This window comes from Anguilla anguilla, chromosome 1, assembly GCF_013347855.1.
Source record: "Anguilla anguilla isolate fAngAng1 chromosome 1, fAngAng1.pri, whole genome shotgun sequence".
Classification (NCBI taxonomy): domain Eukaryota; kingdom Metazoa; phylum Chordata; class Actinopteri; order Anguilliformes; family Anguillidae; genus Anguilla; species Anguilla anguilla.
The window spans coordinates 35,338,097-35,362,350 of NC_049201.1; the positions used below are offsets into that span (position 1 = coordinate 35,338,097).

Below are 24,254 nucleotides of genomic sequence, written 5' to 3' on the forward strand. Positions count from 1 at the left end.
TTCTTTCTTACCATGTTGTTTTACAATTTTCGGTAAACAACCCAATAATGATATTCTTGGTTAAACTTAAGATTACCAAACAGCAAATCGAAGTGGATGAACATATCACTTTAACATGTAGGCCTATTCATAAGGCATACCTGGTATAGAATTAATCATGATCAATTTACGCGGCTTTTCTTTTCATCTATGATCATTTTTTCACTGCAGGGAAAAGTCCACGGGAATCAGTGGATATGCCGCTACAGTTGCCTATATATTGTGTGACAAAAACAAATTAACATTAGACCTTTGTTTCAATAAGAACAAAATAATTCACCCATATGTAGCCTATATAATTATATGTCCCGATTGATGCTCTTTATTTTATCTTTTGTAGCCTATATGTACGTATTTATTGAAACTATCACAACGTCTCGTCTTAATTGACTCTTAAAGAGATTAACAGATGATCTTTAGTAGGCATAGCTTCCTCTTATGCAATATTAGATTGATGTAAAATGATTATGACAACACTTGTTATATTAAAACGTCATTCATAAGCCTTTACAAGTGAGATAATCGATTCGCTTGGCATCGATTGATAAACTTTTCAGCACCACAGTGAAGGCCAGCTCCAATTTACGACGTACCTTTGGAAATGTCCCTTAAGGCAACTGTTAAGGTATAGTCTGGGAAACACTCGTAAAAAAGCGGTTTCCCTTTGAAAGGTATACCTTAGAAACCTTCGTATAACGTTAAGGTACATCGAAACTCGGAAACACAGCTCAGAGCAGTAACACCTCCAACTTTGTAAAGTGTAGACTGTTCGTACTTTGATGCAAAAAAAAACCATCTCGACTGGTAAAACCACTAGAGATAACAAAAGAAATCAAGGAAGTCGCCTCCCCCAAAGGACGGCTGAAACTGGCGATTAATGATTACAGTATTTTGTAATCCAATAGCTGTCCACAAAAAGTCAAACTGCTAATACTACAGTGATGATATTGATCGCTTACAGTCCCCTCTGATCCCAAAACAATCAATCTGCTTTTTGCATACAGGCTAGCAAAAGTCATTATTCATTATGTGTTATTTCCATTGAGCTGAAAGCGTTTGCAGGAGCATTTGAAAATGAGCATTCCTGTGTTATGTAAATAGAATTTCAAATAAAAAAGTACCATTTTCTATTTTAAAAAGTAGCTTCTTACTTTACAAACAGCAAAAAAATTCTCAATTAGACATTCCAGTGCTCTGTAAATGACCTAAAAAAAAGCTACTGTAGCCACTATGGTGGTGTGAGTGAGAATCAACCGCTAGGGGGGCGCTAGTGTAGTCCGACTACGCCACTCCCGTTGTGGAGGCGGGTGCCCTCTATTGTTGAAAACATTAAAACCAAGGGAAGCACACAAGTTCTTACAATAGGAAGCTAGGGCTGAGGGTCTGGGTGCAACAGTGACCATAGAACACATAACTGGAAGTTCAAGGAATAACAACTTTTATTATACAAATATAAAAGACCAGACATGGACATTAGCAATACATTGTTCTTTCAAACTGATCAACTGCACAGGAATACAATAATAAATTACTTTTGGACCAGCTGCACACTTCCTACAGATCATAGATACAATGCCTTAAACGCCACTGGGGGAGAGCAGAAGATCTACTAGTAAGCTTTAGATAAATAGCAAAGGATACAAAGTATTTCAGTTTTAAAAATACAAGCTAAAAAGGCAGCCACAGCAAGTAACAAATAAAATCCATAAAAGCAGTCGGATTTACATACCGTCGGACATTCAGCACGGGTGTGAGCAATAGCAAACTCATGTATATTATACGACGGTAAGATATGCTAAACACCACTGAGGCCCGTTACGGGAAAACAGTGGCAAAGCGTAAATAATAGGAATGTTCCTACCAATTTTGAATCGACCCTAGTATCTATATGAGAGAAGAGGAGAAACCGGAACCGAATTGAAGTAGCTGATGCGAGCGTACATAGTACCGAGGCAGCAGATCAGAGCTCTCCCATGCTGAAGCCGAATCCAAACTGCGTTTTTTCTTAGAAGTCATCCAGTCGGGTTGTTATGCCGTAGTCCACACTTGGGGAGGATATGCAATTAGCGGGCTGTCTAGGAAACAGGTAATAACAAAGCAGACGGCCTCTCTCTATCCCATAAACCAATACGTGAGGGAAATCAATTACACTGCACCCGTTTGTGAATCATGGCAAAAGTCAGAGTTGCAAAATTAAATCACCCTACACACAGAGCGATACACAGCAAGGTAAGAATTAACACACACACGTGCCGCTGTTCCTATTACACCCGCATATCTGTTCCTATTACTCCCGCATATCTGTAATTTGAACTCGCTACACTACTACCTGAAATTAATTGACCCTCTCTAAGATCAACCTATTGTGACTTTTGCCCCTCAACGGAAACCCCAAATGTGTTACAGTAACCTTACATTCTTGTCTTTTTCCAGCTGATTTACATTTTGACCTTAGTTTACAGCTTTCTACTAGCTGCAATGATGTCTTACCTATCCTGCTGCACACCCAGTATAATTTCAATGTGAGGTTTTTTATTGCGCAGCAGTGGAAGCTTATAATTAATTTTAGTTATTAGTTAGACAGGGGCCACAGATCAAATACCCAAAACCTGGTATATACCCCGTGGTGTTGAGCAGCATACCTGCGCCTCAGAGCCCTGGTCCCCTTTTGCTACCCTCCCCCCCTTAGGCCTTGTTTTTCTTGCGAGGGATTTTATTTTTATATTTTTATGTCTGGCTTAGTACTCAGAGGTCCCTTTAAAGCCTTGGAGTACAAAAAAGTTTTATCTCCAGTTACTTAGAATCTTGATAGTTAGGCTATAATCGCTGCTAGACGCTCAAGAGAGGAGTGTGTATCAACAGTTAGGTTTACATGAACTGAATTACATGCCCATGCATTGCAATGATGATGATGATGATACTAACAGGGCATGTTTTATCAGAAATTCCTCTCTGCCTCTGTCTGCTCATTACTGACTGGTGTCCTCAGATAGGGTTTCAGAGGGTATCCTGAATCCCCCAAAAGCCAGCCACTTGCCCTATCCTCACTGAGGTAAGTGTTGATATCACTGTAAACAGGGTAACACACAAAGCATTAGTCTGGCTCTGCAAGTAAAGACTCTTGAGTGCATGCAGTGCATGCATGCTGTGTCCTAAGAATGTCATGATGCTATCTAAGCAGGTTAAGCAATATTTCCTATTCGAGTCTATAGGACCTACCTAGTGTTGAAGACAAACGAATCATGGGTGGATCCAGGCCACTTTGCCAGCAAATGCCGTATGACCATGTTTTCGTCCCCGATGGCCTGCACATTAATGGCATGGAAGCCTTTACGGCAAACAAAAGCTGGCTCATCGGGTCCAGTTGGTGCTTTAATCGGAAAGAGCAAACCATCAACAAGCCCAATTACCTCTGGCATCCTGCTCTGTCTGAAAAACTCCTCCTTAATTTGTAGTACATCTTCTCCTTGTGGGAAACGTATATATTCCGGCACCAGAGTACAGACAGCTTGGGTAACCTCTGTGAGGTTGCGTGAGACGCAAGGCTGTGATATTAAAGACAGATCTGCAATCTCAGTCTGGAAGTTACCCTTAGAAAAAAAACGAAGTGCATTTGTGATCTGTACAACCACTGGCAGAGCCCCATGCCTCCTTGTAGGCCTCTCCAGAGCCGGATGTAGCACGTCGATCAAATTGAAAATGAATCATCTTGGCAGTCGATATAAATACCTGGTCTGGGGAATTTAAAGCGTCATCATACGGTTTGAGTAGCCTTTCAAACATAATATTTCAGTGTTCATGTTGTTCCCCATCTTCATTGTCATTGCTATACAGACCTAACAACAGTGGTGCTGCCATTTTTGGCAGTTATTTTGAATTTAGGACAGGGTCTATGCCATCCTAACTTAGGATTCCTAACTTAGGAAATTCTTCAGTTAAGACGGTTCTGTAATAGCTAAATTCCTATCCTAAGATAAGATAGGATTTTTTCCTAAATGCAGTTAGGAAACATGTTTCTGTAATACCAAAAATCCTAAATGTCATCCTAAACTGAGATAGGATAGGATTTCAGACTTTCAGGAAGTTTCTGTAATGAGGCCCCTGGACCTGAATAGGCATCAACACCCTATCCAAGAATAGGGAAACTGCTGACTGTATTCTCCCCGATCCAGTAATAGTAATAATCTTTATGTGGCAGTGTGCGATCTCATGATCTTAACTATTCCCTTCTAGATACTTTTCTAAGGAAGGTCTAGGTAATGATTATTTTTGTGATCCAGACACTTATGTGGAAAAACCCCTCTTTTTTAATCCATACCTTCATCTACATCCCCACTTTTATTCCTATCCCAATGAATCTGGTAATTCCTTCTTTCACATTCAGTTCTATGTTCATACATCATTCTTCAACTTCCTTTTCCCTTCTATACGATCATGGAGTACTTTATTACAGTCCATATTATATTCCTATTACAGTCCATATTATATCCCAGTGTTGAGGTGTTTTGACACGGGGATCCCAATGAGGTATGCTGCATCACTGCTGGCATGTTGCAGAGTGGCTGTTTCCAGTCCAGGGGTCAGTCTTGCTGAGCCCTTTTGACTCCTCCATCTGGTATCGCCTGTAGCTTTGGTGTTCAAGAGGATCAGCTGCTGTCCCTTAGACCCCAACACCATTTATATCCTTTATATGTGTGACTCCATCAGACTGCTGCAGTGAAACTGTGAGAGTTCCAGAACAGTCAAAGTTGCTCCTTACAGCTCACACATTATCAATTGGTTTTTTTTTTTAGCTTTGTTTATTAATCGGCAAATGCTTGCATAAAAAACACTGCATTAATGATGGGCACTATATAATTGTAAATTGTTTTTGATTTTATTGCTATTTTATTGTTTATGATTTGTCTGAGGCTGTTGGTGAAAGACAGCTCCCTCACTTCACACTCCCCTGTGAAATTCCTTTGTAAGCTTTGATAACTAATAAAAGGGGTGCTGGGACGCTGTGCCTCATTTAATCCATATGCAAATTACAGCAGCGTGCTTACTACTTTACAAGCATAACATTAAACAGTACAGGCATTTAACAGATGCTCTTATCCAAAGCAACTTACACAATATTTTACATAAGCCTGATTTACAGCGAGCCTGACAAATGAGTGCAGGTCAGGGCATACAGTAAGGTAAAACAAAGTGGCTTGATGTTTCTAACTAAATTTATTGATTTTATTTTTTTGATATATTTTTGTTTGATAAAGAACTATTATGAACACATTTTGTACATAGAAACTCTTCAAAAGGACACCATTTTACTAAAATACAGAGCTTAGTCAAGAGAGAATGGGTTAAAAAAAGGAATATTTGTTTTGTGGGGTTCCAGAGGGTACCACCCTTAATGGAATTAGCATATGTAAGTGGAATATGGCTGGGTAGCATGATATACACAATATTTGGTTCTATTTGGAGAGGTTTTGGGGACATTTAGGCCCACTTATTGGAAAACGCATGTCTAATTCTAGTGCTATGTTCAATCCACTTTTATCCAGGTGTTGTATACATCCAGAGGTATTTTTGGTAAAATAAATCAGAAGTACAAGAAAACACTTTTACAAAATCATTTTTGTATTTTTGTTATTTTTCAGAATAAATGTATTCATACGGAGTGAGACTCCCATAAGATCTGGGGATCTGGTCATTTTGGTAAAAATGTTCTCTTAATTTCAAACTTTGAACCCTATCTGTACTGCATAAAATTTTGGATTAAATAATTGAAAACATACATTCTTTATTGAATGCAGGCTCACTACTTCTAAATTACAAAACAGAAGACATACAACAAAACATTAAACAAATGAACTATAAATACCAGAAGAGAGAGAGAGAGAGAGTGACGGATAAGCCAGACCTTGCCAAAGTATCACCCACTTCCAGTATAAGTGCCACAGGATGAAAGGAAACCAGCTAAAAACACAACCAAGGAACCACCACCAAAATAAAGAGGAAAACTCTTCTTCCAGGCTCCAAAACAAAACGCAACACAACAAACTTTTTCCTGTGGCCATCATAAATACCTTACCCAGCATGTGTCAGGAGTGGGTGCAGGAATGGACCCAAACGCAGAGTAAAACAGAAAGTCCAAAACTGGGGAAAACAAGACTTTAATAAACTAACAGGGAACAAAGGGACTTGCAGGGCGAAACTTACAAAAATCAAACAACGAAAATCTTCAAACAATTTACAAAAAACAAAAAATACAAAAACCCAAAAACGAAGGAAAACAGGGCAGGCAGGGCACAGGCAGGGCACAGGCAGGGCACAGGCAGGCAAACAACAGGTAAACGGGAAAAACAGGCAGAAACAGGAACAAACAAGCAGGTAGCAAACCAGGTACAAACCAGACAAAGCAAAGCAAAAGATTCCAGCGCCTGAGTCGGGGAGAGGGAGACTTAAATAGAAAGACGCAGACGAGACACAGGAGGGCACGATGAACAATCAAGCCACAGAGAGGGAGGGGAACACGAGACAGAACGCAACTAATAATTGGATAATAGAAAACAATAAAACAATTAACTGAACACAAACCGAGGTGCCGCCATCTGGCGGCCCAACGGAGAACAACAAGGGGGAAGACAACAGAAGACAACAGAACCCTGACAGCATGGCTTGTTTGCCCTGATTGGGTGATGTCGAGTTAGGCTGGATTCACACCAGATCAGGCAATGCGGCAAAAACGGCAGTCTTCCCATTCATTTGAATGGGGGTAGTGCATTTAGGCTGCGGCAGTGGGCACCGCATGGAGTGCCGAAAAAAAACGCAGCGGCCTGCGGCAAGAAAGTAGAACCAGAATCAATTTTTGCCAGAACGCAACCTGACCCTGACGTCATGTTGCAGGGGCCAATCACATAAGTTGTTTAAATTACCCTGTAGCATTCCGCTGTTTACTGAGCAACTATCAGATGAATAACTGACGCAATTCATTTCCTAAGATTTGATTTTATGATCGTCATCCTGATTTGACAGTACCGCGTAATGGGACGAGTACCGAAACAATAATTACTAGCTAAATATCAATTCCGAACGTCGGAATTAAGCTGTATAAAAGATTCACTATTTAGCAGTTCTTGCATTTTAGTTTATTGTACCTAGCACTATGGAGTTCATGGACCAAACGATGATACTCTCCAAGTCGTATCCTCGCTTGGTTTATTTCATGTACTCAGCTTCAACGTCTGCTTCTGGCTGGCAGTCTACGCTGCTACGCTGCAAAATAACGATAGCAAGAAGCTTCCTTCAGTTTGCGTTTGTGTCCTTTTTTTTTTTTTGAGTTAGCGGACAGGAAATGGAGGGGGAGCGGTTAAAGTTCACAACCTGACGTTACACAAATGGGCCATGTAGTGACACACCCACACCGCCGCACAACCCTGCGGCAAGGTGCCACATTGCCTGATCTGGTGTGAATGCAGCCTTAGAGAGAATGGAAGGGGGGTCAGAATAATTTATGGCAAGGACTGGCCAACCTAAAGATTACATTCAAACTTAAAGTAATGGGAAATGTTAGGCATGTTGGCATGCAGGGTCTCCGACCTCTGATATGGTGTCCTGTGTCATCTGGTTTGTCTCTTCGGAGGAGGTAAGACCCATAGATTGTTTGCCTAGATTAGGGTATCAGTGGATTTTAAATTGCCCCAATCGCATTTAATCAATAAAAATATTTATGACAAGAAAATCAAAACAATATCTGCAATCATTATACTTTGTAGGCTTATTTAGATACTTTGTGTATTATTTAAGGCTCAAATCCTCAAATGCAGCCACATCAACACAGTGCTTGACAAAAAGAAAACTAATCTTTGGCAATAAAGTGATGCAGAACAGGGTAATAGGTGATTGCATAATAATAATAATAATAATAATAAAATGGTGCCTAAGAAGCTGAATACAGTGGTTGTGGCAGTGTGGCAGCAGCCTGTTCTTGAATTTCCTCCTGAGATCATGGCACACTTTCACCTTCTTAAAAAAATTCTTGCTAATTAGCACAATTCTTCAGCCAGGAGTTGGAAGTAATTAGTAAAATCAGCTGAAGGAGTTCATGAGTGGAAGAAACACATGGTAGGACTTTAACTTCCTGATCGCTGGACTTTCCACCGAAGTTCAACAGGCTATGCATTAGAAATAATGTCCACCAAGCAGTGACCGTCTGGTCAGTGTTTCTGAACTCTGGCATCACATTAAGTATTTATTTCATATGCTGCTGATTTATTTCCTCACTCGACAGTCTTTGTATCTGAATAATTAAAATCATATTTGTATATTGGTGCAAATTTGTTTTAAAAGTATTCGGGAAGGTCAAGTGAATGTGAATGTGTTACTTACAAATGTGTTATTTTTTTGGTCAGAATTGATAGCAGTGAACAAGACCAGAAGTGCAATTCAGACTCCCTCTGTCTCAGTCCCATTTGTTCAACAGGGCAAACACTTTGGCCTCTTGATTTGATAAGTGTGGTTTCTGGGGTGATATAAAGCCTTTCAGCCCATGAATCGCTCCTAAGCAGACTGTGGCAAGATCTCTGCAGTGCCATAAAAAAAAAAATATTTTTTTAAAGGAGCAGTACTGACAGTGGATTTAAAGTAGGAGAAAAAAATGCTTCCGATACTGACAATGGAATGCCGGACCTATTTCAAAGGCCTAAACGGCAGCTAAATAGGATGAAGCACTTCAGAATAAATTTACATCATCCTGACGCAGCCTCAGATCTTGTGCAGCGAGTCATTGGCTGGTTAGAAATTCTGAGAGTGGCCTCCACAGTCTTCAATCAGCCGTCATGAAAGACTGGCTTAAGTATCCTCCAGGCAGACAGTTGTCTCCTGTTGCCTTCATCCAAAGGGAATATTGGGTAGACTTATTTCTTCATACCTTTTAACTTTTAAAGGGAAGCTGCTATGGAACATGCAAATGTGAATGTGTCACGGATTTTATCTGCAGAAAGAGCTATGCAGTATAAAGAAGGATAGGGTACAGGCAGGGCAGTGGGAATGTTCAAAAAATGCACTTCAGTCATTTATTTCTAAGATCTAGCAAATTTATTATTGTTTTCATAGTATTTCAAGTACTTTTGTAAATTTCCTATAAAAGAGAGTAATTGCACGGACTGGTTTTAGTTCCTGCAATGCAAGATTACTGCATAATAATTTACATCTACAAGCATTCTTCTATAAGGTTTGAAAGTATTAATATATTTTTGCCAGTAGAATACAGCTGAATTTTTTGAAAAAACAACCAGTCATCATGAAAAATCTTCTATCTTGTTTACTAAATGTAATTTTTTGTTTGCGCTGTAGTGAGAAAAGGTAGAGTTGATGATGCTTCAATCTGAAGCATGAGAATTGTCTGCTGTAACTTGGATATGACATGAATTGGGTAGGTCATGGTTAAATTCTTAAAGCTGAGTTATCAAGATAGCACAAATTAAATAACTGAACATTAAAAGCATAACATAACACAACATAACATGATGAAAATGATAACCGACCATTCAGCCCAAAAATTCTCACCATTTTCCGACCAGTGTACCTAGTGCTCAGTATATTAACAAACTAGATAGTATCAAGCACTGTATCAAGCCTGGTATTGAAAACCACCAGAGTTTCTGCCACTGCTACATGACCGGGCAAGCTATTGCACAGTGACTGCTTTCTGTGTGAAAAAAAACTTCAAAATATCTGTATGGAATTTACCATAAGTAATTTCCATTTATACCCCCTCAAAATATTAATTATGAAGCTTGAAGAGATCAAGCATTTTAAGTCTCCTAACTTGTCTTTCATACCAGGAACCAATTTGGTTGCCCTTCTCTGAACGTCTCCCAGAGCCTCTGTATCTTTCTTGTGGTACGGTCACCAGAACTGCACACAATGCTCCGAAATATGGAGCAAATTTGTAAGCAACAGTACTGCGTGTTACACACCTGGAGAAAACATAACTGTTGATGAGCAGTTGTTCCCAACTAAAGCGCGGTGCCGCTTCACGCAGTACATTGCTACTAAACCAGATAAATTTGGGATAAAGTTCTGGATAGCAGCCGACGTTGAAACGAAGTACATGCTGAACGCTTTCCCATACCTTGGGAAAGATGAGGCGAGGCCTGTCGGTGAACGATTAGCTGACAATGTGGTCATGTGCCTTGTGGAACCCTTCGTCGGAAAAGGAAGAAATATAACCTCGGACAATTTCTTCACATCGATTGCCCTGGCGAACAATCTACACGCAAAAAAAACTACATTGGTGGGTACCATGAACAAAAAGAGGAGAGAAGTGCCCCGTTCTGCGAAGGCACAAAATCAAGAGAGATTTTCCACCACGATCTGGAGAGCTGGACACGCTACACTTACGGTTTATCAGTGCAAGTCCAAGAAAAATGTGTGCATTTTGAGCACTATGCACAAAACTGCTTGCCAGTGTAGCCTAGCCTACATGTTTTCTGGTCACCGGAAAAAAACTCGTTTGAACGACAATATTTTTTACATGTATTTTTATAAAACAGAAAACCCGACCCTAAAATTCGCACGGGGATGATGCGTTTCCCTCCAACGACAGTGATCAGTGATCACATGCGGAGGGAAGCACTAATTTTAAAAATCGTATTACAGTTATATTCTGGCAAATTGGCGATTTATATGTTGTTAGCCTATTTGATTATTAGCATTTATGACATTATGCATGAAGAATAAACTGTCAAATTTGTTTTTTGAAAAACAGGTTTGACCTCCCTACAATCTGTTTATTGTTAGCTTTTCATGACTCATTCTCTTCATACAGACATACTGTTTATTCTAAATACATTTATATTGCAACAATGTGTTGACTAGAATGCCGAGCCGTAACTAAAACATAACTTACTCTGATACTCTGACAGTCTAAAATCTCGCAAATATTTCATTAGGACAATGGGCTGGCAACCTTTGTCAGCTCGTGTCTAATAAGCGCCATCTAGCGAACAATGCGAATATTTCCAGTTTGAAGGCTAATGTGTCATTTGACCCTGGCCGCGCGAAAAGTTATTTGAATGCCAGGAAATGGTCCGGCGCTCCTGGTGTTAAGCGTGGTCTGACAAAGGTATTGTATAAGATATGTATAACTTCCTTGGATATATACCAAATACCTTTTTTCTATATATCTCAGCATGCTGATGGCCTTTTTTTTACTGCTTCGGCACAGTGCCTAGAACCAGAAAGACTTAGATCAACTATTATTCCCAAGGCTTTTTCAAATTGAGCACATTTCAGTTTCACTCCTCCCATAATGCCTTCTGTTTTCATTTTCTACATGCAGAACCTGACATTTAGTTATACTGAATTTAATCTCCAAGCTTTCCGCCCACTTCTGAATTCTGTTTAAATCTTCTTGGATTAATTTAGTATATTCCAAACTACTATCTGAACCTCCCAGTTTTGTATCATCAGCAGGCTTAACTAATGTACTGTTACGACCCTGTTGTAAGTCTGTTTACATTTGTCTCTGTTCACATGTAATCAGTGTGTGTTTTCACTTTCCGGTTCATTGTCGGATCGGCTGTTTCCGTCTCTGGTTACTCAGCTTGAAAAATGTGCCATTTGCCACCGACCCATGAAGACTAGCTCTTCAAACTCGTGATTGGTGTGTTGTGTATAGTGATTGCTTCATTTGACTTTGTGTATTCGACCATATTTTTGTTTGATTCCAATTCCTGTCAAGCCCTTCTGGTTTGTTTGCTGATTAGATATTGTGTATGACCACTGACTCGTTCCCTTCGACTCCGATTCTTGCCTTAGCACTTCTAGTTTGTTTGCCTGTGATTTTGTGTTTCTGATCATTCGCTCTCGATTCAAATTCTCGCCTAGCCCCTCTGCTTTGTTTGATGATTGGATTTCATGTTTGACCTCTGATCGCCGTATAGTGCTCCAGTTAGTTAACGTGTTCCCAGCTGGACTACAAATTGGGATACAAGTTTGTTATCTTGCTTAGTTATTTTTCCTTTATTATTTTTGAAGGTAATGTGGGCGGAGATTTATCACTCCGTTGGGCGTACAGACTCGTACTCTGACTTTTGGTTTCAGATCATCGGCTAACCTTCCAAAGTTCCCATCGGAGACTAGCCAGCTTTCAGTTAGATTTGGATAGGCAGATAGGGACAAGAGTTATTGGTCGGTTTGCAGTACGTTCCCTTACCCATTTCCCTGATCATTCACTCTGTTATGGTCTATCCCCAGACTGGGTCATAACAGTACATTCACTGTCCCTGTCAAGGTCATCTATATAAATGAGGAAGAGCAGTAGTCCGAGCACCAATCTTTGTGGGACTCAACTTTCCACAGTACCCTGCTGAGATAAAACCCCTCTTACCACCACTCTTTGTGTTACTCTGTAGCCAGTTAACATAACTTCACAAAATGACAAAAACAGGCCATTCAACCAACAATGCTTGCCATTTTCCAGTTCTGAACCCACTCTGAAATGGTGGGCACACCCGACCACGGCCATACAATTCCAAGGTTTTTTCAAATGGATTTTATTCCTGATTTGAAACAAGTGTTATTACAGTTATTGGCTTTACTTTGAATCAATATTTGGTAGATGTGTAATGGATACATCCCCCTGTGATAATTTATTGTAATTTCAACTATTTTCAGCCACTTGTCAATCACATTAAAAACTGATTTTTCTATGACATTTTTTTGTAAATGAATGATCATATGACATCTCACTTCAGTAATAATGGTAGCCTAATAAACTACACCATTTAAACAATAAAATAATTTATATTAGATTTTAAAATTTTAAAAGAATGGTGAGGCATGGGTTTGACTCCCTCCCATGTGTGTCTAGGCATGATGAGCGCTATGGTTGACACGAGATCAGAGACAGGATATGGACCCAGGTGCAGAGGCAGACTCGGAGGTGAACATAGTGCAAAAGTGATTTTATATTGGTTGTGCCTAAATATTTACAAGTGCAAATTAAACTAGAAATATTTACAAAGATATAAACACGATATGTACAGAGAAACGTAAAACAAACACGAACTAAACACAAAGACAAAAATAACAACACACTATGATAAAGGATAACAAAATAGAAAACAAGCAAGTAATAAACACGAACTAGCACAAACCAGAAACAGAGGACACTGAGAGCGAAGTCGAGGGATCAGTAAACAGTCAAGGGAACACGAGGGGCTAGGAGCTTGAGCAAAAACAAAAGACCGAGCGGGGAACAAAGGAAAAAGAGCAGTATATATACAGACACTAACTGGAAAGACAACTAGGGACAGGTGCTAACAATAATACAAAAGGAATAAGGAAGACAAAAACTAAGGAGCGCAACACAGGACAAAAACTACGGGGAAATATGGCTTGGCGTAGGCAGAACCGTGACAGTACTCCTCCCCCTATGAACGTCTCTAGACGTTCGCAAGTAGGAAAGTCTGTCGAGACTTAAAGTTGCGAGCCGGGACCCAGGATCTCTCTTCAGGCCCATAACCCTCCCAATCCAAATACTGGGTAGAGTTGCGGACTTTGCGAGAAGACAGAATGCGGTGTACGGTGTAGGCTGGGGCTCCGTCAATAATACTGGGAGGAGGAGGGCGGGTGGGGGAAACCAAGGGACTGGTGACGAAGGGCTTGAGGCGTGAAACATGAAAGGTGGGATGTATGCGAAGGGAACGAGGGAGTGCTAGGCGATAAGTGACTGGGTTAATGCGATCTTAAAGGGACCGATAAACCGGGGTGTCAATTTACGGGACAGAGTGCGTAAGGGGGAGATTGTGAGTGGACAAGCAAACCTTTTGACCAGGGTGCATGAGTGGAAAGGGACGACGGTGACGATTGGCCTGAACCTGATTACGTTTGGCGGTGCGGATGAGTGCAAAACGGGCTCTTCTCCAGATCTTGCGACAGCGTTTGATGAACGAGAGTGCGGAGGGGACATCAGAATCAGGTTCCTGTTCTGGAAATAAAGGGGGTTGAAAGCCAAATTGACACTGAAAAGGGGAAAGACCAGTAGCGGAACAGATAAAGGTGTTGTGGGGATACTCACACCATGGTAAAAATTTAGCCCACGTAGCTGGGTTACCCAAAACAACACAACGTAGCATGGATTCTATGTCTTGATTGAGTCTCTCCGCTTGACCGTTAGTTTGCGGGTGGAAACCCGAGGAGAGACTCACTGAAGCCCCCAGGGAAGAGCGGAATGCCTTCCAGAACTTAGCCGAGAATTGGGGACCTCGGTCAGACACAACATCCATAGGGATACTGTGAATCTTGAAAACATTATCAATCATTAATTCCGCAGTTTTGGAGGCGGAGGGGAGTTTGGGCAGGGCGACAAATCGAACAGCTTTAGAAAATCTATCAACAATGACCAAAATGACAGTATTACCCTTAGAGGACGGGAGACCAGTGATAAAATCAAGTGTAAGGCCCACGGGAACAGGCATAGAGTGGAATTTCCTCTCTGACTGTCGTAAAGCAATTCGCCAGGTGCAGAGTCTGATATTGTCGGGACAGAGTGACCCGTAAGACCTTGGCATCTAGTTTTGCGACAGTTAACAGATGACACCTCTTTTCTATGGTAAAGCAATTCTAAAATTATCCCAACATCCTGGAGGTTTCAGATGGCAAGTAATAAAATCACATGATGGAAATGGGGCAAATTGCTCAGGACAGTTGAGGGACAGTCACAGTGCCCTCACCTGGTGTCACTGGGTAACTTGTCTCCCAACCTTCATAAGGAGAGAAATTTACTCACGCACACTTTTTGTTAGGAAATAAATCCCGATTTGGGTCGAATACATTGATACACTACACTATGCAATCTTGATACACTGTGGACAGACATTGAGAGTTGACAGTTGGTTCATGTAAAAGATTGTACAGTTATTTCATGTTTTTCAGAGTTTTCATGACAATCACGAGAACAAATATTCATATTTGGTATGGTTTTATGGTCTCTGTGCGAGTGATGCTCTGGTTTAGGTTTTAAAACCAGCAAACCTAGAGAAAATCTATTTTAATAAATTTGGAAGTCAACTGTATTTTTTGGACACTCCTCCTGGTAAATCCATCTGTCTGATCCTGTTTGAACCAAATTCCAATCTTCCCCCCTCCAAGTAAATTTATGGTTTTATGAGCCTTTTGTGGCGACATCCACCTGCCTGCGTTGGGTTCTTATAGGAGAGGAACAGGGCCCTCTGGGAATCTGCAATCAGACTTCCCACACAAGACTCTTTCTGTGTGTAGACTGCTGTCAGGTATGCTCATCTTTATCTTTGATATGATGTACTTTTATTGTTTTACTATTTTCTAAATTCTGAAACGACAAATTGATTATTTTAAGTGTACAACCTACCTGACATTAAAACTGTTAATGACTTGATTTGTGTGGTCTTGGTCAATGTTTCGTTCTTGTAACAGCCCTCTAAGTCGGTTTCCCCCAATTATGACTAGGGAACTGCCCGTTGGACTTGTTTGATCACCAAGTTTTCAGTTAAGGCGGGACCGTCAGCAGAACCAAGTTGATCCTGGGATGACCAATATTGGCCCTTTCGGAGTCCCTGAACCTTAATTAGGTTATACTCCCCATGAGGGAAATCTCACAACCGCTGTGTCGTCTGCAAACAGCTAGTTAAATTGTCGTTACGGGCGTATCCGCGGTGCGTACCGGGTGAAACTGCGTTGACCCTCGGTGTAGAACTTCAGATGAACTGAGTTCCATTCTAAATCAAGCCTAAATTCTAATTTGGAACATAACGTATTAATTAATATGGAGTCAGATATAACGAGTAAGATCAGCGGGGACAGTAGAACATAGATACAGTATTCACAGGCTGCTTAAAGAATAACCTTTTCCAACAGCAACAGAGGAAGACATTCTGCATAAACCTTCACTCCGAACTATTTCCCTCCTTGGTGTAGTTTCGAGAGCCTACATTTTGGTGACCCCGACGTGATCTGATTGCTGTCTGTGGTTTTTGCCTGCGTGACCACTTTCGTAAGACGACAACTTCCTGTCCTACTGTACATTGATATGAGGTTTGGCGTCGCTGTCGTTCTGTTCTACTTCCAGCTGTGGTGGTAAGTACAGTCTTTACTACTTTTTAGAAAGTGTTGAGGGAAAGATAAAACACCATACAGACACATTTGTAGAACGGGTCGACATACCCAATTAATAGACCGGAGACGTAGAAATCCGGTGGTGATTTAATAATTTTAACTGTACCATGGAGTGTGAGGGATTCGATAGCAGCAGTGTAGACCAGGAGGTCATGGAGATGTTTGGCGTGTGTTTTAAAAATGCCATCGTTCGGGTGCGTGATAGAGGAGTTAGCCTGAATTGGGGCAACGCCAAAATACTTCGTTGGTACCAGACAGAGGGTCGGCAGCTGCAACTTAGATCCCAATATCGAAAACTTCCTGCTGTACTTGTTTACCTGTTGCGCCGAAACGATCTAGCTGCGTTATCTGCAAATGTGAGAGCTGTGACTAGCACTAGAGAGTTGGAAAGATCGCGCTCAGATGAGTTAAGAAAACTGCGAGCAGAGGTAGAATCCTTTGCATTTGACAAACAGAACTGGGCAATCCAAAGTAACACTCTGCGAATGCGAATTACTGGTTTGGAGAGGGAGCTTGAGAAGAGCAAAACCTATGCCGAGGCCTTAGAGGCTTGTTGTGGCAAAGTTGGATTGCCTATCTCGGCCATTCGACAAGGGGGAGTTGAGTTCGCCAGTGGTGGCATACCTGAGGATAGCGAGGATGAGGATATATTAGCCCTAGGAGATAAAACCCGTGAGGATCTCTCTTCTTCGGGAAAATACAGTCAAAATACATGTGCGTAAGCGGCCTTCTGCAACCCCAAGCATGCCGGGTACGTCTGTCTCTGAGAGGCCTGAGAGTGAATTTTATTATCGCCCTAACCGGCCTGAGGAGCCTAGGCAGCGAAGCCCCGTAATGACTCGTCATAGAACTAGCACAAGTTTCCATAAGCCGGCGCGGATAGTCGTATTAAAAACCATGACGGATGCTGATGACGCTGTTACCTTGATTAGCCGCCCGTTAACCTGCGAGGAATGTTCTAGGCACAAGGAGGTTGTAGGGATGATGCCTAGAAAAGGCCCATTCCAGCCCTACTGGGACAACCTCATGTTGCAGGCCTCGGTATATAATTTAGAGCTTCGGGACATATGGCAGATTATCCTCCTTACGATCCCAGAGGAGCTGAGGTCTAAAATGCCGGAGGAACTGCGATCGGGGAGGATTGTGGTTAAACAGGAGGGTGAGCTAGACAATGAGGTATATGACCGACTTAAGGAGGCTTTATTGCAATTGCGGGGCCCAACGCATGCGGCGTGGCATAAGATCCTCGACATAAAGCAGGGACCTAAGGAAGCCTTTGAAGTGTATGCCGAGAAAATGTGGGTATCTTTCAAAGAGCACTCAGGCTTGGAGCAAGCGGACCGTGATCAGGAAGTGCTGTTGCAGCTCCTGAAAAACAATGCGGGGTCCCATATCCAGCAAGCATTAGCCAATGGAGCTGACCCACCAGAGAATACCTACCGGTCATTGGTGGAATGGGCTTCAAAAATAGAGAACCGGCTACAAAAGCAAGGCAAGCTTCGCTCTGTTTTTGCGGCTCACTGGGTAGCCGAAGGGAAAGGGGCAAAGGATGCAATAGATGGCAATGGTAGCTCACAGCCGGGATGCGTATACTGTCATAAGACCAATCATAACCTCGATCAGTGCTTCAGGCTAAGAGAAAAATTGGGCCTTCCCAGACAGGCATCCAAAAATGATAAACGCATACTGCTGGAGCTGGGAAAACTAATAATGCAGAGCAACCCGATAGCCAGCGAGCGAAGCTCAGCTGAGCAAGCCCAAAAAGCAGTGAGCAACCCCTATAGTGCGCTCCAAGCAGGATTGGCAGCGTTAGCTGCCAATTATGAGGATTCACAATAGGGGTGCGTGGCCTCCCTTGCGCTCGGGAGCATTATTCCTAGTGGAAACCGGATTAAAATACGAGCTAGTCTTGGAGGCCGATTAGTTAATGTTTTAGTCGATACCGGTGCTGCATGCTCCTGCACGGATATACTATTACCTCTTACGGACCAAACTAGTCAAATTAAAGGCATAGCCGGTACCCTTATGATAGCTACTCGGACACAACCCGTTAAACTTAATCTGGGAGTGGTAGTGTTAGAGGAGCCGTTTTGGTATCTGCCGGGTAATGGAGAGGGGACTATACTGGGCATGGAGATAATGCGGAAATACGGATTTGTGATTCATTGTCTTGAAAAACAAATTGAAATAAGAACTGAAAGGGCTGCAAAACAGCGCCCTCCGGGAAACCGCATTATGTCTATATCCACTGCAGATCCCATCCAGCAATTGATTAGCAAACATAGCGATGTTTGGGCCAATCATGAACATGATTGTGGCCTTGTGGACTTTGAAGTTGGTATTGAGGGGGATCCACCTCCCCCCCAAAAGCAATACCGCATTAAACCAGAGGCGGAGGCCGCGGTACATGAAATAGTTAAACAACTCGAAATGAGAGGTATTGTTCGGCGGTGCAGCTCAACCGCTAACTCTCCCTGTCTACCGGTGCCAAAGCCAAATGGTAGATGGCGTCTCTGTATTGATTATCAGCGTCTCAATCATGTATTGCCCAGGGCCACAGCTATTGTGGCAAACCCATCTACTATCTTGACTCAGATATCAACCGATGCGTGTTGGTTTACTGTTCTGGACATCAAAAATGGCTTTTGGTCCCTTAAGGTTAAGCGAAGGGACCAGTGGAAATTGGCATTTACTGTTAATCAGATTCAGTACACCTGGGAAAGAATGCCACAGGGATACCACAATAGTCCAGCCATTTTCCATAGAGCAGTAGCTGATGTTTTGGGACCGCTGCTGGCAACGGGTGATATCATCCACTATGTGGATGACATCCTAGTGGCGACGGGGGGATCACTCAAGGATCATCTCCAAGTAGTGGACACAGTAGTACAGACCCTGGGGAAGGCAGGATTTAAGCTTAATAAAGAGAAGGCGCAACTTGCGCAAAAAGAAGTCCACTATTTAGGCTACACCCTTAGTCAAAATCACCGTGCTTTGACGGAGGACAGGCGTAAAAGTATTGCGGAACTACCCCGACCCTACACTTTAAATGCGTTACAAAAAGTGTTGGGAACAGCTAATTATCTACGTGATTTCATCCCGGATTTTGCTGAAACTGCGGCCCCGTTGTACAGCCTGTTGAAAGGGAAATCTAAGCCATCCGATGTGCTTGAATGGACTGAGGAGCACGATGCTGCATTTACAGCTTTGAAACAGCGTTTGTGCGTGGCTCCGGCATTAGGTTTGCCTAATCCGTCTAAACCATTTCATATTCAGGTGGACGCGCACGCAAATACACTTAGTGGCGTGTTAGCTCAAGAGCATGGGGGGTTGTTGCGTCCAATTGCATACTACAGTCGCAAAAAATCTCCAGTCGAGCAGGGATTTGACCCATGTACGCAGCACGTCCTTGCAGTTCATTGGATGTTAACAACAACAGAACCTATTGTGGGGTTTCAACCTGTTGTTGTGCACACAATGCACACGCCGGTTCGAATGCTGATGCAGGGCCAAATCAAAGGCGTATCATCTCACAGGTTAGCAAGATGGCTAACTGATATTCAAGCGCGTGAGATCACGGTAGAAAACAACCGAATCCTACCGCATCTGCTTGGGGACATAGAAGGTCAGCCGCACATCTGTGAACCGAGACCAGAGGTGCAAAGCCCGGTCGGTGAGGTAGAACTGCCTGGTCAGACCCGAGCGTATATTGATGGCTCGCGGTTCTGGAGTGAGGGCCGATTTCATACGGGATGTGCGGTCTGGGTCCCTCAGGACAACTCTAAAAATAGCCAACAGTTATTATTTAAGTTGTCTCCTAGGATGTCAGCACAGGAAGCTGAGCTTGTCGCGTTGCTAGAAGCCATTAAAGCCCACCCCGAATCGTTATGCGTATATACTGATAGCCGCTATGCGTTCGGGGTGGTGCATGATTTCATGGCTCAGTGGCAACTGCGCAAGTTTCTCACGGCTGCCGGAGCGCCGATAAAACATTTTAATATTGTTACTGCGATATGGCAAGCGACTCAGGACCGCAAAGCTCCCCTTTCAGTAATTAAAGTGCGAGCGCACATTACAAAAAATCCAGATGTGCATGAAAAAAATAACAGCATTGCTGATCACCTAGCTAAATTAGCTGCTTCATGCGGTGATGACTGGCAGCAGGAGACTTCATTGGGCCCTGCTGTGAGTGCGATTCAGGTTACTCCCTTTGACCTCAAGCAATATCAGCAGGAGCTGTGGGAGGAGGGGGATGAACTCATACCACACTTAAAGCAGGACCAGCTGGTGACAGTCGAAGAGGGCATAGTGCTACGGGATGGTAGATATGTCGTTCCTGCTAGTCTTCAAAAACCAATCATCGCAATGTACCATGAATATGCACATGTGGCAGCTGATAAAACAATCAAATTGATAAAGCGGTACTTCTGGTGGCCGCAGATGTCTTTGGATGTTAAGCAATGGTGTGATTCATGTCTTGTGTGTGCCACTGTCAACCAGGGTAAGCGTGGTCGCATGAACCTGCGGCGGCCAGACCCTCCAAAAGGGCCATGGGAGTCCCTCCAGTTAGATTTCATTGGTCCGCTTCCCAGTGCCAAGGGGGGGTATCGCTATTGCCTCGTGATCATTGATAAATTCTCCAAATGGGTTGAAGCAATTCCCACACGTAATAACACCGCGAATACTGTGGCACGAGTGCTGGCGAACCAGATTATCCCCCTCTGGGGAGCGCCGATGCAAATTGAATCTGATCAGGGGACTCATTTCACGGGCCAGGTGACTAAAGACATGTGCAAGATGTTGAATATAAAGCAAAAACTGCATATCCCTTACAGACCTCAGAGCTCCGGAATGGTTGAGTGGGTGAACCGCACAATTAAAGAGGGCATTGCCAAACAAATGGCACAGCACCAGAATGGGTGGATTGAGGCTCTGCCCACCGTCCTGACCGTCTTAAGGGCTACACCCTCCAAAGCTACAGGCATTAGCCCATATGAGCTTATGACCGGGAGGGTGATGAAACTGCCTATTGACCCAGCAATTTCCCCTGCCGACCTGGGACCGTTGGTGCGGATAAAACAGCAGGTGGTGCTGGCTCAACTGCAGGAGCGGCTCAAGATGCTACATGCTCAGGCTGTGCTGAGACAGCAGCAGTCTGACCTGCAGAATGAGCGTCAGTTTAACCCCACCTCTGAAACTAAATTTACAGAGGGGGACATGATCATGGTACGAGTCTTTGTGAAGCAAGACGCTTTTGCTCCCCGATGGCATGGGCCATATGAAGTGAAAGCTGTCTGCAACAGCTGTATAGCCGTGACCATCCGGGGGAAGCTAAAGTGGTACCACGTCCCAATGTAAATTGTTCAAAGGTGCTGAAGAGAATTAACCGGGTTTCCTTTGTGTCTTTCCCATTCTAGGCTTGCTGCAGCAATCCCATGGGTGCCGGATACCAGGAGGGTGTCAGGGAACTCATGTGTGAAGCTGGGGCAGCGTATCCTCCTGAACTACCATCTGAAATGTGGGAGATGGGTGTGGAGATATTTTAAGGGGCCATCCACACCTCATATCACCATACCGCCAAGGGAACCAGTTACATGGCCTCCCGGGATAGCACCGGAACCAAATTGTGCCGCAAAAATTTGCTGTAGGTCAGGTTCCACCCATCTCCCATCCAGGACAGTAACTGGCTACACACTTTTGCAGCCCATAAAATTCACACAACCCAACACCACAGCCTGGTACAGGCTTAAAGAGTACCCAGGCGCTGACATTGGCAGCTTACATCTGCTACATTATGAAAATAACCATGGCTTAGATCCAAAAAAGTGCTACCGCACGATGGATCTAGAGCCGAGCACCTATCGATGCACCCATACCGAGCCACATAATCAAACACACATAGGATACACAGAGTTAATTTTCAATGTAACCTCCTCCTCTATTAACGACCGCAGTGGACTTAAAGCCTTCATCTGGACCAGCCGGAAGGAGGGGACATACTGCGTGGGGCGATGCGAGGCTAGTCTGGAGACTTACACCAGTCCCCAGAACTGCACTTGGACTCGGCATCATTGTTTTAATTTAACCACCTGCGGATATCACAAGCCCACGCAGTGTCCTAAGACCTACCCTCTCCCTCCTGGTGGTCTCATTAAGGGAAATGTAAACAAAACCTTATTACATGACGTAAATCTTGTAATGGCGCATGTTAGTTACAATATCTCGAACATCCTGTCAGCTTATGTAACCCATTGTGACATAAAGGACAAAACATATGCATGGCTGCAGGCACGGCTCGATGATTTAGTTTCTGATTATAAAGGCAGACTTGCCGTTCAAATTCCACCCGTACGCTCTAAGCGAGACTTGTTCGGAGATGTTACAGGTCTTTTCGTTTCAGGTAACTCTATTGCAAACACCTATAAAATAACCAAACAATCTCAATACTCAGCATGGTTGGCAAATCAAGTGGCCACTGGTTTCCAACACCTCACTAATAGCAATGAGAATATCATTAAGGCTGTAAGGTCCGAAGCGCAGGCGCTTCTTGCCATCAGCCATTCATTATTCAATCAGACCCGTACCATCGAGCGTGCCTTAGCCTGCAGAACATATGCTCAGGATCTGTTTACTGCTGCCAGACAAGAGATTTTAGACCTTCGTCTGCGCAAACCCCCGAGGCATGTTCTAAATGATTTGATAGAAACTTTAGACCTGCACAGGTGGATTGTGTCAGAAAAAATGAAAGACATAAAGCATGCCGAATTATTGACAACTTCTATGATGTACACAGGGACTGAATGTGTGGGATGTATTGGGTTCTTTGTTTCTTTTCCTTTAATTCACCCAGAACAGGTGTACCCAAATTCCACTACCATACGCTCTATCGGCGTAGTAGTGAAGAATCAGATTCTAAAATTAGATCACCTTACCGGGTATATCACTATGAGGGGCACAAAGACCATATTCACCACTCGCATGTGTTGTCATGAAACCTCTAGCTATATCATCTGTACCTGTAACACCTTACAACCTTTTTCTCCCAATGATACCAAATTCATTAGTGTGCAGTCTTTGCATGGCCACGCTGACGCTATCCAGGTTTCCCACACACAATGGTGCGTCATCAGCGAGATGAACTCTTTCTCGTATGGAGGTCTGACCTGTCCAGCAAACCACACTTTCTGCTTGGAAGTGACGGAAGATTTGGCCATGGGTCAGATCAACATTCTAGGCCGAGTTCCACTGGAGGTAGACGTCTCCCCGTGGTGGGAGGACACATTCTACGAACAAGGAACGCGGGCCCTGACTGACCTAATGAGTTTGGTAGAACAGATCATCCGTGACACCAATTACCACATCAACCAGGCCCAGGTGGAGGTGAATCTGGCCAAAAGAACAGCGGAGATCCTGGCCAGCTCCTCTACCCGGTCCGCCCAGGACGCGTACACCTGGTGGGATTGGGTGTTCCGAGGGTGCGTCATCGCTAGCGCAGTCATCTTTACCATCACCCTGGTTCAATGCTGTTATTTTCGACACCTAATACACTCTCTGCGCACCTCCACTCATGCTGCTTTGGTTCTCAGCCCCCTCCAGTTGCCAGCGAGACCGGGCTTGAGACCATAAACACCGGACCTGGACTGCTGTCAAAGTTGGGCATTTTCAGTGACCCCTGGGACAGCGTTCTGTTTGTCCCACGGGGCCAGAGAGGGGAATCTGTAAGGCCCACGGGAACAGGCATAGAGTGGAATTTCCTCTCTGACTGTCGTAAAGCAATTCGCCAGGTGCAGAGTCTGATATTGTCGGGACAGAGTGACCCGTAAGACCTTGGCATCTAGTTTTGCGACAGTTAACAGATGACACCTCTTTTCTATGGTAAAGCAATTCTAAAATTATCCCAACATCCTGGAGGTTTCAGATGGCAAGTAATAAAATCACATGATGGAAATGGGGCAAATTGCTCAGGACAGTTGAGGGACAGTCACAGTGCCCTCACCTGGTGTCACTGGGTAACTTGTCTCCCAACCTTCATAAGGAGAGAAATTTACTCACGCACACTTTTTGTTAGGAAA

The 24,254-nt window shown here is 43.3% G+C and overlaps 1 protein-coding gene across 1 annotated transcript; it reads left to right on the forward strand.

Moving 5' to 3' along the window:
* Positions 1-15,797: 15,797 nt before the first annotated feature.
* On the forward strand, positions 15,798-24,006 carry LOC118222789. Its single transcript, XM_035408638.1, has 2 exons — positions 15,798-16,143; positions 21,600-24,006. The coding sequence occupies exons 1-2, from the start codon at positions 16,097-16,099 to the stop codon at positions 23,806-23,808; spliced, it is 2,256 nt and encodes a 751-aa protein (XP_035264529.1). The 5' UTR covers positions 15,798-16,096; the 3' UTR covers positions 23,809-24,006.
* The last annotated feature ends 248 nt before the right edge of the window (positions 24,007-24,254 follow it).